Source organism: Podarcis filfolensis, assembly GCF_964270895.1.
Source record: "Podarcis filfolensis genome assembly, chromosome: 8".
In the NCBI taxonomy this organism is placed as follows: Eukaryota; Metazoa; Chordata; class Lepidosauria; order Squamata; family Lacertidae; genus Podarcis; species Podarcis filfolensis.
In genome coordinates, this window is record NC_139611.1 from 33,369,524 (window position 1) to 33,380,551 (window position 11,028).

The 11,028-nt window shown below is 44.9% G+C and overlaps 1 protein-coding gene across 1 annotated transcript; it reads left to right on the plus strand.

Annotated features, from left to right (window-relative positions):
* The first annotated feature begins 934 nt into the window (after positions 1–934).
* Positions 935–10,229, plus strand: LOC310768060 (uncharacterized protein C16orf78 homolog). Its single transcript, XM_083625763.1, has 5 exons — positions 935–1,131; positions 1,468–1,614; positions 6,533–6,686; positions 7,852–8,245; positions 9,916–10,229. The coding sequence occupies exons 1-5, from the start codon at positions 1,066–1,068 to the stop codon at positions 10,061–10,063; spliced, it is 909 nt and encodes a 302-aa protein (XP_083481889.1). The 5' UTR covers positions 935–1,065; the 3' UTR covers positions 10,064–10,229.
* The last annotated feature ends 799 nt before the right edge of the window (positions 10,230–11,028 follow it).

Genomic DNA, 11,028 nt, shown 5'->3' on the forward strand with positions numbered 1-11,028 from the left:
TTCTGCTGCTCTGGAGCGCAGGACCTAAACCACTGACAAGAAAGGAGATTTTGACAAAACATTGGGAAGAACTTCCTTATGGGAAGAGTTGTTCAACCTCCTTCATTGGAATTTTTAAAAAAGAGGTTGGATGACCTCCAGTCGGGACCACAATGTTGCTGTGATTCCTGCATTGCAAGGGGTTGGACTAGATGACCCTTGGGGTCCTTCTTACTCTATGATTCTGTGCTTCTCCCCTTTCCCTAGAAAAAATAAGGCTGCTTTCTCCAAATATTCACCACAATTTTTAATATTTAGGTTTGTTTTTGTTGTTGCAGTTCCTATTTCACACAAACACAAAATGCTTTGAGGAGGACACTACCCCTGCGATATTGTGACGGGGGACAGCAGACTTGTGGCAGCACCAAAAATATAAATAAATAAGAAAACCAGGAAGCTATGCCACTACGAATAGTGACCTACCACTTACACAAAACTGGGGGGGGATTTCTCTTTCTCCTGGATAAATTTGGTGAAACGGGTTCACCAATTTCTCTAGCTATGAATAAGTGCTTCCTCTAAACCAGGGGTAGTCAACTTGGTCCCTTCCCGATGTCTGGGACTACAACTCCCATCAGCACCAGCCAGCATGGCCAATGAGAGTTGTTATCTGCAGCATGTGGTGGATACTACCACTACTCCACGCAACTCACAATGATATAAGCTTCTGTCAACCACAATATTAACAGACAAAGCTAAAAACGCCTCTATGAAAACTCCAGCGAAGAGCCATCGATCGTTATCCTTTGACTAATTATCTATTAATGATACCACAGTCCCTTTCAAGGTTTCAGGTTAGTTGCCAAGGCAACGCTTTCAAGAGTCATGGAAGCACACAGATTGTTGCATCACAGTTCATGAGCCGCTGTTTCACCTTCCTCGTGGCTCAGCCAATGGCTTTAGACTGGCAAGATGGGCAGTAGGCAACTGATTCAGATCTTTTCTGGCTACCTTGACCCTGGCTGGTGCCTTGGCTTCCACTAAATCAGAACCACAGGGGAAAGAAACTGGAAGCCACTGGGGAGTATGGATTGGCTTGAAAACAAAAGGGCAAAGTCCCTGCGCGTCTCCAATGAGAGAGAGGCATTTCAGGTATGGAGGAGGGAAACTATCTGCATGTGTTTTCGAGTGACCAGGCACTTAACAGGGGGTGGGGGACACCCTGCTTTTACCTGAGCTGTTTAGATAGCTCAGATCTAAGGTCCTGCAAGCAACCAGGCCTAGGAGAAAGGCCACAGCACGGTGGTGTAATAGATTACATGCAGAAGGTTCCAGGTTCAATCCCCAGCATCTCCAGTTGGGGCTGGGAGAGACTACCAGCTGCTACCAGGCAGACCAGACAAGACTGAGCTAAATAGCTTAATGGTCATACACAGTGCAAGGGAGCTCCCTGTGTTCACACATGTTCTTATCTCCCAAATTCTTCAGCTGAAGAAGATCCGGCGGTCTCTTGACTCCATGAAGACGATTAATGATAACCTGCTGAAGCAAGAGGAGAGGAAGGTGAAAAAGTGGCTGAAGAAACAAGCACAGATCTCACCCTCTTCTTCAGCCTATAAAACATTATACTACAAGGTAATGAAGAAGTCTGGAAGGGCAGGGTGGCACTATAGAAACATTGCTCATCTAGTTGTCTATATACGCACAGCTCAAATAGTGGAATTGTAGAACTGGAAGGGACCTGAAGGGTCTTCTAGTCCAACCCCCTGCAATGCAGAAACCACAGACTCATAAGAAAAAGGGTTTTTTTTGTTTTTAGCTACAAAATGTTGCACCTCTCTGCTTAGCTCCATTCTTGGTTCTATAGGACACACCTATAGATGGCTGAATCTCTTGGCTGCAGCTTCTCATTCATTCATCTTAGGTTTAGGTGCCCACATTTCCACATTAGTTTGTTATTTTTGTAAGTTTGTTTTAAATCCCCATGAAAATTATTATTATTAATAATAATAGTAATTTATTTATACCCCGCACCCATCTGGCTGGGTTTCCCCAGCCACTCTTGGCGGCTCCCAGCAGAATATTAAAAACACGATAAAACATCAAACATCAAAAACTTCCCTAAGCAGGGCTGCCTTCAGATGTCTTCTAAAAGTCAGATAGTTGTTTATTTCCTTGACATCTGAGGGAGGCTGCTTCACAGGGTGGGCACCACTACCAAGAAGGCTTTCTGCCTGGCTCCCTGTAACCTCACTTCTCGCAGTGAGGGAACTGCCAGAAGGCCCTCGGTGCTGGACCTCAGTGTCTGGGCTGAACGATGGGGGTGGAGATGCTCCTTCAGGTATACTGGGCTGTTTAGGGCTTTAAAGGTCAGCACCAACACTTTGAATTGTGTTCAGAAACATACTTTAAATGCGGATTTCTCCTAATACACAAAATTGTATGTGCAATTTTGCCTTATATAATGCATTTTTGCATATGATCTTCACTAATGTGTGCATTTTTACAGACATTTTATCCTAGTGCAAATGCATTTTTGTACACATTGCATGGCTGGGGAGGTACATTGCAAGAATTCAGAGAAGTGCAAATTTCAAAAGATAGCTGTATTTTGGTTTGCATACTGTTTCCAAAAGCGCAAATTAGATATGTTCACTTTTAAATGCCAACAAATCCCTAGTCACAGCCAAATGCAACATGACCACTAGCACCAAACTCCTCCTAATACTAAACACAGGGCGGGGTGTTCTGACAGCTTTGTTGCCCCAATGGCCTCACCTGTGAATGAAAAGGAGGAGCTTTTGCATATATTTTTTTTTGGGGGGGGATTTGAAGTTATTCAAAAGTCTTAAATCGCAGCCCTAGTGAGGGAATCCCTCCCCACAATATGCTGTATTCATCAGTACTGCACCTGCTTATTACAGTCTCAGGATACTCCGTTAACTGCTATGATTCCAAGTGGGAAGTCAGAAGAACCACAGATAGGTGATAGAGAGGAAAAGAACAGCATGCCCAGATAGGCCTGACTTGAGAGGTGGGTCTGGGCATGCTTACTCTGTGATGTCAGGAGAAAGAGGGAGAAAATGTCCTGCTTCTGTGCCTCTGAAGAACACAGAAGACAGTGAAATTACTGGCCCAGGAGCAGGAGTGGAGCACTCTGTCAATTTCAGTTTCTTCCTATTTCTCAATTTCCCAACTTTAAGTTCTGTTCACATCAGTTTGCCAGCTGAACTTTTTCCTAAAAAAAAAAAGGTCCCCTCCAAAAACTGCACCAGCATTTCCATAAGCATTTATCCCCAGATAACGCATCTTTGCATGTGATTTTCTCTAATAGGAATCTTTTGACAACCAATTTCCTTTACTAGAATGCATTTTTTTCAGTAGGATTTTCATGCATAAATGCATTCATATATTTTTTTTTTGCACATTTCCCCCTAAGACACAAATCCTTTGTACAGATTTCTTCGTTGAAGCATTGCATCATTAAATGTTGAAATGTGTAGATTTTGATGGGCAGGTGTGGTTTGGTTTGCATATTGTTTTGGTGAAGTGCAAACGAGGTAGGCTCACATTAAAATGTGAACTGAACAGGATTTCTCCCCTATCCCTCCCCCCCCCTTCAAATCTATCCTCGATACCCACTTTTTCCACTGTGTAACCTTTGGTTCAGTCCATTGGCCAGAGCAGCTGCCTGACTCTTATAACCGCTGGCATTCAACCTCCCTGCTCTGACAGGACAGGACCTCCTGTCCTTAACTTCCTTCCTGTTGAGCAGGTCCCCAGCTACGTGCTCAGGCATGAATGGTCGATGCTTTCTCAAAGGGAGAGGTCCAGAGGGATCTCTGGGATAAAACAGCTGTCCTACCCCCTGCCAGCATGCTCTAAGCTAGATCTCTCTGTGTGTGAACACCAGAATAGGGAGTGTGTGCATGTGTGTTTGGAATGAGACAGGCTGCATTCACACAACACTTTACTCCATGGGTAGGCAAACTAAGGCCCGGGGGCTGGATCCAGCCCAATAGCCTCCTAAATCCAGTCCGCGGACAGTCCGGGAATCAGCGTGTTTTTTACATGTGTAGAATGTGCCCTTTTATTTAAAATGTATCTCTGTGTTATTTGTGGGGCATAGGAATTCGTTCATTCCCCCCCCAAAAAAAATATAGTTCGGCTCCCCACAAGGTCTGAGGGTCAGTGGACCGGCCCCCTGCTGAAAAAGTTTGCTGACCCCTGGTACTCCTTTCCCCCGCTATTTCCCCAACTGTTAATTTCTACATTATATCTGATGTTTCACACAATGTAAAAGTCACTTTTGGAAAACTAAAGGAACATAGTATATGCTTAGCACTCTGTGCTATTTGATTTCGGGGGGGGGTGCAGCCCCCTTAACCCAGAAAACCACGGGAGTAAAGTGATGAAATTTGGAACATAAAGTTATTTCTTGATGTTTTCATGGGGAACAGAAGCACACATGTGCAGAAATGGAGGGGAAGTAGCAACATTGCCTCTTTTTTAAATTTCATTTTTCATTTTACATCAAACAATAAAGTAATTTTACATCGAATTTCAAAACCCCATCTTGACCTCCCTGCCTCCCTCCCTTCCTGTCGTTATTTATGTTTATAATACATTTGCTGCATCTCCAAGCAGAACCTAATTATTATTTATCCAATGTAATACAAATAAATTTTATATCACTGCACGCCTTTACATTAATCCTGCGAATGAAGTAGCAACATTGTCCAGTGACATTTATTGTTGTGTCACACCACGCCCACTGGTGCGAATGAAATTTAGCATGACGCATTGGCATAAAAGTCAACAAGCCACAGTTCCATTAAACAACAGGTCCTGCCATGTGAAAGGAACACTAGTATATAGCACAGAAGCACTAGCATTATAATCAGAAAAACTAATGCTATTTTCCCCATATTTGAATGCATCCTGACCAAAAGAAAGAGAAAGAATTAAGGTGGCAGTGCTAACCTGAGAGCATCTTGTGCTGCTATGATGCTTGGCTAGAGATCTTAAATGGGGCAATGGATTTATAGCAGTGTGACTCTTATGCCAGCTTGCATTTTTGTAAATACACTTGAATATTGCATTGTATTTCTTCCGTGATCTCTCCTGCAAAAGGAAACCAAACCTGAGTCTGCCCTTTCCCCAGATCTTCTCACCACTCAGTGAAGTGGGCTGCATTTGTAACAATATACTTCCATCACCCAGTATAAAGTGCACAAAAAAGGTAAAGGTAAAGGGACCACTGACCATTAGGTCCAGTCGTGAACAACTCTGAGGTTGCGGCACTAATCTCACTTTATTGGCCGAGGGAGCCGGCGTACAGCTTCCAGGTCATGTGGCCAGCAAGACTAAGCCACTTCTGGAAAACCAGGGCAGCGCACGGAAACGCCATTTACCTTCCCGCCGGAGCGGTACCTATTTATCTACTTGCACTTTGATGTGCTTTCGAACTGCTAGGTGGGCAGGAGCTGGGACTGAACAATTGCACAAAAGCTGGATATAAAAGTTTGCAATCCCTCCCCAGGGGACCTGCAAACTTGAAAATGAGCAGAAGATGAAGAAGGGGCTCGTCTCACTTTTCTCAAAGTCAAGAATCACCTTTTGCAGTCTTTGTTCAAAGGAGCGTTTGGATGTGGCATGTTGTTAAAACACAGCAATTAAAATAATCCAACGCAGCTTCTTCCTTGAACGTGGTCCAAACATCCCTTGGAAAAATACTGTTGGGAAAGAACCAAAATTCCTGCCACCCTCTATATTTAAAACAGAGAAAGATTTCATCACTGCCCCTTAAGATCCTTCGATCATATTTTCCTTACGTAGTTGATTAGCATCTCTTGGGAAACGTTTATCTGTTTTTGCCATCTGTCTCACACTTTCCCATGTGAACATTTTTTTTAAGGGCGAAGGAAGCAGCAACATGTTTACCCACCAGCTGCCGGTGAAAAGGGAAAGAGTGCCTGCCATTTGAAAAGGGGGGGGGGGAATCAAGTGCCTAATGTGACTCTATTTTAAAAATGCACAATAATAACAAGGAACATACATCTTATAGACTTTGCAAGAACATCAGAAAGAGGCATCACTGGATCAGACCAAAGCAGTGGCCAGCCTAGGGCTCTCAAATTTCAGTGGCGTCCAGGACAGTGCCAAAATTCAGTGCCCCCCTGCCTCTTGCTCTCCATTCTAAATAATACTTGTGGCATCCCTGAGGCTCTGCACCCAGTGCAGCCATACCAGTCATGCTCCCATAATATTCTGCCTTTGACCAAAGACTCCATTGTCACCAAACATTTAAAGCATGTAAGAGAAGGTAAGGCTAGATTATAAGCTACCTGGGGTGGAAATGAGCCATGGCAGAAACTGCACCCCCACAGCAAGGAGCCGATGGTAATGAGAACGGTCTGTGTGAGGGTATGGGTGTGTGTAAAAAAAAGTTGAGATTTTCAAAATGCCAGGGGACACTTATGTTTAACGTCTAATGTTTGCAAGGCGTGATCCCCAAATAAATTAGAAAATATGCTCCTTTTCCTCACCTCAGACGCCCAGCCACCCTGCGTCCAGCCAAGAACAATTCACAGACACTCACACAGTCTCTCGGAAAGATTCCTTCGATAGCCCGTGGACCCAGTTTGGTGACCATCTGCCCAACTTTGTGAGCTTCCTGAGACTCCCAACCAAAAGGTCAAGCAATGGTAGGAATTACTGTGGGAATGTTCAGGGATGCAGGAGAGGATATGTTGTTTAATGATATCCTTCCTAACTTACGTTAGCAAGTTCTATATCTTAGCAGAGTAACATTCCCCTTTAAACGCACAGCGGTTTGCTTGTTGCAGGCTCGTCTGGGCCTCGATTCCTGGTGAGATCCCTTCTTATCCTTCTTAAAAAGAAGAGACACAACAGTCTTGTTAAAGTAAATATAAAAGTAGTTTACTCACAATCATTCAGTTCACGGTTGGATTCCTGAAGGCAGACTTAGGTTACAAAACTATATACACATGTGGAACTATCCCATAAGGGAGTTAGTTCCTAAGTGACTGCGAACAGGCAGCCACTTCTGCTCACAAATAGAACAGCAAAATGGAGAAGAGCAAAAGGAAGAGAACATGTGCTTCCTGCGTTGCTCTTGTAACCCAGGACAACTAGTCCAGATGAGGCCACACCCACCTCTAGTCACATGCAGAGGAAGTTTGTCCCAGCTCAGGGGGAAACAGGAAGTTTTCTCCTGACTGCATACAAAGCATCCCCTAGCATGTTCATTCTAGGAATGTTGTACTTGACTGCTATGTGTTTCACATCCCACATCACATTCATAAGACCCAGTCTGGGGTTCCCCAGCTCCACCCTGCCAGGTTTGGTTAGGTTTAGAGCAGGGGTGAGGGACCTGTGGCCTTCCAGAAGCTGTTGACCCTGAACCTGCAAGATCACCTTATCCCTTTCATGCCCTCTTGACCTCTTTGATCTGCAGAATTGGCACTCTTAGAGATGCTGCATGATGTCTGTTCCTCAAAGCAGTTTACAAAAATAATAAAGCAATAAAACTATTAGTAAAAACAACTGTTAGCAGGGAGTGATAGTTAGATGAATGTAAGGTAGCCTTCCTAACCCAGGATGGGAATAAGATGGAGATAGTTGCCAGGTTTCTGCAATGGGTAATGAAGATTTGTGAATGTCATACAACAGTGTTTTAGTTGTGAGATGCAGATTTTGCTGAGTGATTTTATGACTTTGAGAATTCTGTCTATATGCCAATAAAATGTTTGAGATTGAGATGGGTAGTAAAAACAATTAAAACAATGAGAAAATCAAAACCAGCAAACAGAAGCTGCTTTTCTGAGCAAAGTGCTTGATCTTTTTCAGACCGGAAGAATTCCAAGGATCTCACACCTTTCAGTGGAATGGATTTGCCCATGCAGACCATCTCGGGCAGACATGTAACTGCACCCAGAAACAGTGTTTACCATGGGTTCCAACCTTACAGAGACACCAGGAAGGGAAGCAGTCCCGGGGGGCCTAGCCAGGACAACAGCATATCACTCCAAGAAGCCATAGCATTCTTCCCTTCCTTGCAAAGGTTGTCAGCGAGGGGAGACCGGGTCTCAATGTCAACACTGCTTCTCCATAAGCCACTCTCTGCATTCCCAGCCTTGCAGAAGAAGCTCAAAAGCTTGCTGGAGAAAGAATGGGAGGAAGAGAACTCAAAGCCTCTCAAGATGCTGCCTGAGATGAAGCCTGAAGAATTTTTGAGCTGCAGGTTAGCAAAAAACAAAAAAGGGCAACCCTCAAGTAGAACCTGCACTCTGTGATGCCTACATCACTTTAGCCCTATCCAGGTGTTCACAAGTAAGGACAACACGATAGTGGGGAACAGGCTGCCCCTGTTGCCCAACTCAGGTTGGAGAACAGTGCAAAGTCTCCCTGTGTGGTGACAGAACTCTGAATTTAAAGGGTTATCCATTGCACCCTCATGCAGTGCTCTTTTTTCTTTAAAAAAATATTTAGGGGTACTCTCATTTTCCTACTCATATTGAAATACTGCACCTCAAGGAGGCCTAACTTAGATTCACAAAATGTTTAAGGGTACACGTCCCCCTGTGTTCCCCCAGAAAAAAATCACTGCCCTCATGTATCAGCATTATTTGACCTTGGGTCCCCAGATGTTGCTGAACTACAACTCCCACCCTATGGGTGGGGCCACAGCTGCTGCACTCACCCCCTTCCCCCCTGCTGATGTGTTTTATATGCTCATGAGCATAATAGCAGAATAGGGCTTTTCTTTTTCCTTAATCCGCTTTTTGACAAGCATGGGGAGACGAGCAAAGAGGGTGAACTGATTACTGTTTTGGAGTTGTGAATCGTTCCTTGACTACCAACCTTGCCTTGTGGGCTCACCAATCTAGGCTGCTCTATGGTGCCAACTCTCAGTAAGCACTGTAAAAAAGGCAGGAAGAGGATAGCCAGTTTTGACTCCCTGGCTGTGTGTCTAGTCCGGCCTTCCCCAACCTGATGCCCTGCAGATGTTGCTGGACCATTGTTCCTGAACATGGGCCATGTTGGCTTGGGCCAATGGCAGTTCTGGAGAATGGCAGGTTGGAGAAGGCTGCTCAAGTCTCTCCTGTTTTCTGCAGCTCTTTGGCTCATTCCTCTGCCAAGGTCCTCAAACCAGTTCATCTTCTGCATCTCACCCAGTCTGTTTGCCTACTTCCTGTTGTGCTTACTCTGCTCATCCAGTTACACCACCTGCCCCCTAGCTTATCAGGAGAAGGATTGGAGCAAGGTGGGAGAGCCCCTCAACTATCCTTGGGCCCTGCATATTGGCCCTGTTTTGTCAGATGCTGGCACCAGCCACATCTCTTAGAACAGCGGTGGGGAACCTTCGTCCCTCCAGATGCTAACGAACTATAAATCCCATCATCCTTGGCCTTTGGGAGGACCAAATGTTTCCCCAGCCCTGACTTAGAATTAATGGTGAACTAGAGAATCCAGAAGGGACGCAGGTGGCACTGTGGGTTAAACCACAGAGCCTAGGACTTGCCGATCAGAAGGTCGGCAGTTCGAATCCCTGCGACGGGGTGAGCTCCCATTGCTCGGTCCCTGCTCCTGCCAACCTAGCAGTTCAAAAGCACGTCAAAGTGCAAGTAGATAAATAGGTACTGCTCTGGCAGGAAGGTAAACGGTGTTTCCATGTGCTGCTCTGGTTTGCCAGAAGCGGCTTAGTCCTGCTGGCCACATGACCCGGAAGCTATACGCTGGCTCCCTCAGCCAATAAAGCGAGATGAGCACCGCAACCCCAGAGTCGCCCACGATTGGGCCTAACGGTCAGGGGTCCCTTTACCTTTACCTTAGAGAATCCAGGGCAGTAGATTTTTTCCTCTTAACAAATGTGACTTACAAGCATCTGTCCCTCTTATTTTCTTTGCACAGGTACCTACGTTTGTCCCAGAGCAATATTGATACCTTGCTGAAGCTGTGCAAGGAAGCTGGGATTTATATTGACTTGCATCCTCATATGAAAGCATCAGACATTGATGTTAGTAAGGTGCTCTCATCCACTCCTAGCAAGGTATTGTAGATTGGGCCTGCTGCCCAAATTCGGTTGCATTGCTTAGAAGACAGCCTCTTAGGGGAACATTTCCACCACCACCTATACTTGGAAGAGCCGGTCGCTTTTTGGAGTCAAAATAGTGTATGAGGTGTATGTTCTTGTTATGCCATGATAAAATGGTTCTTGCACTCACTATGAGTAAAACTGTGAGCTGAAATGGTTTTTATAAAAAAATAATAGTTATTCCCTCCTCCCCCCCCCCCCCCGAAGAAGTGAAGCAGGTCAAAAACTGATCTAAAAGTCAAATTGAATGATGCATTTCCCCATTCATCTGCATTTGCTCTGGTTGCCTTGAAATATTTGGAATGGCTCTTTGCTCTAAGGTCGTTGTTTCTTGCTGTAAACTAGAACTCATATCCTAGAAGGCACAATGACCACTGACTAGCTTGTTTTAGCCAACCTAAGTGAGGCAAGAATGTGGAGACCATTAACAGCCTTTTTATCTTTCAATGGGAAGCCTCAGTCCGGAGGGAGAAATGGGTAAATGTAACTCTGGTTGCATTCACTCGGCAGTTTATTCCACTGCCCCAACATTTCCCTACCTGTTAATTTCAGCATTTGAGCTTTCACATGACATAAAAGCCACTTCTGGAAAACTAATGGAATATGAGGCAATTTTGGTGCTCATTTCCATGTTATTCAATTCCAGAAAAAAATCTGTTTGCAACCTCCTTAACCTGCAGTGTGTTGTTGTGTTGGCATCTGTCTCGAGATACAATGGAGTGTGCTTCTGAGGGTCAAGACAAACCGCTGGAGAATCACAGTGCCCACTGTGGCTGCAGAGACTGGCAACTCATAACGGCTGCCTCCCATGTTGTTTTTGCTGCGTTAGCAGCACCAAAGTGACCTCACTGGGGCACAAACCTGGGCAGTGTGTATGGAGGTCCTGGGCTGCCCAGACATTAAGACCTCCATCTTGACCTCATTGATGT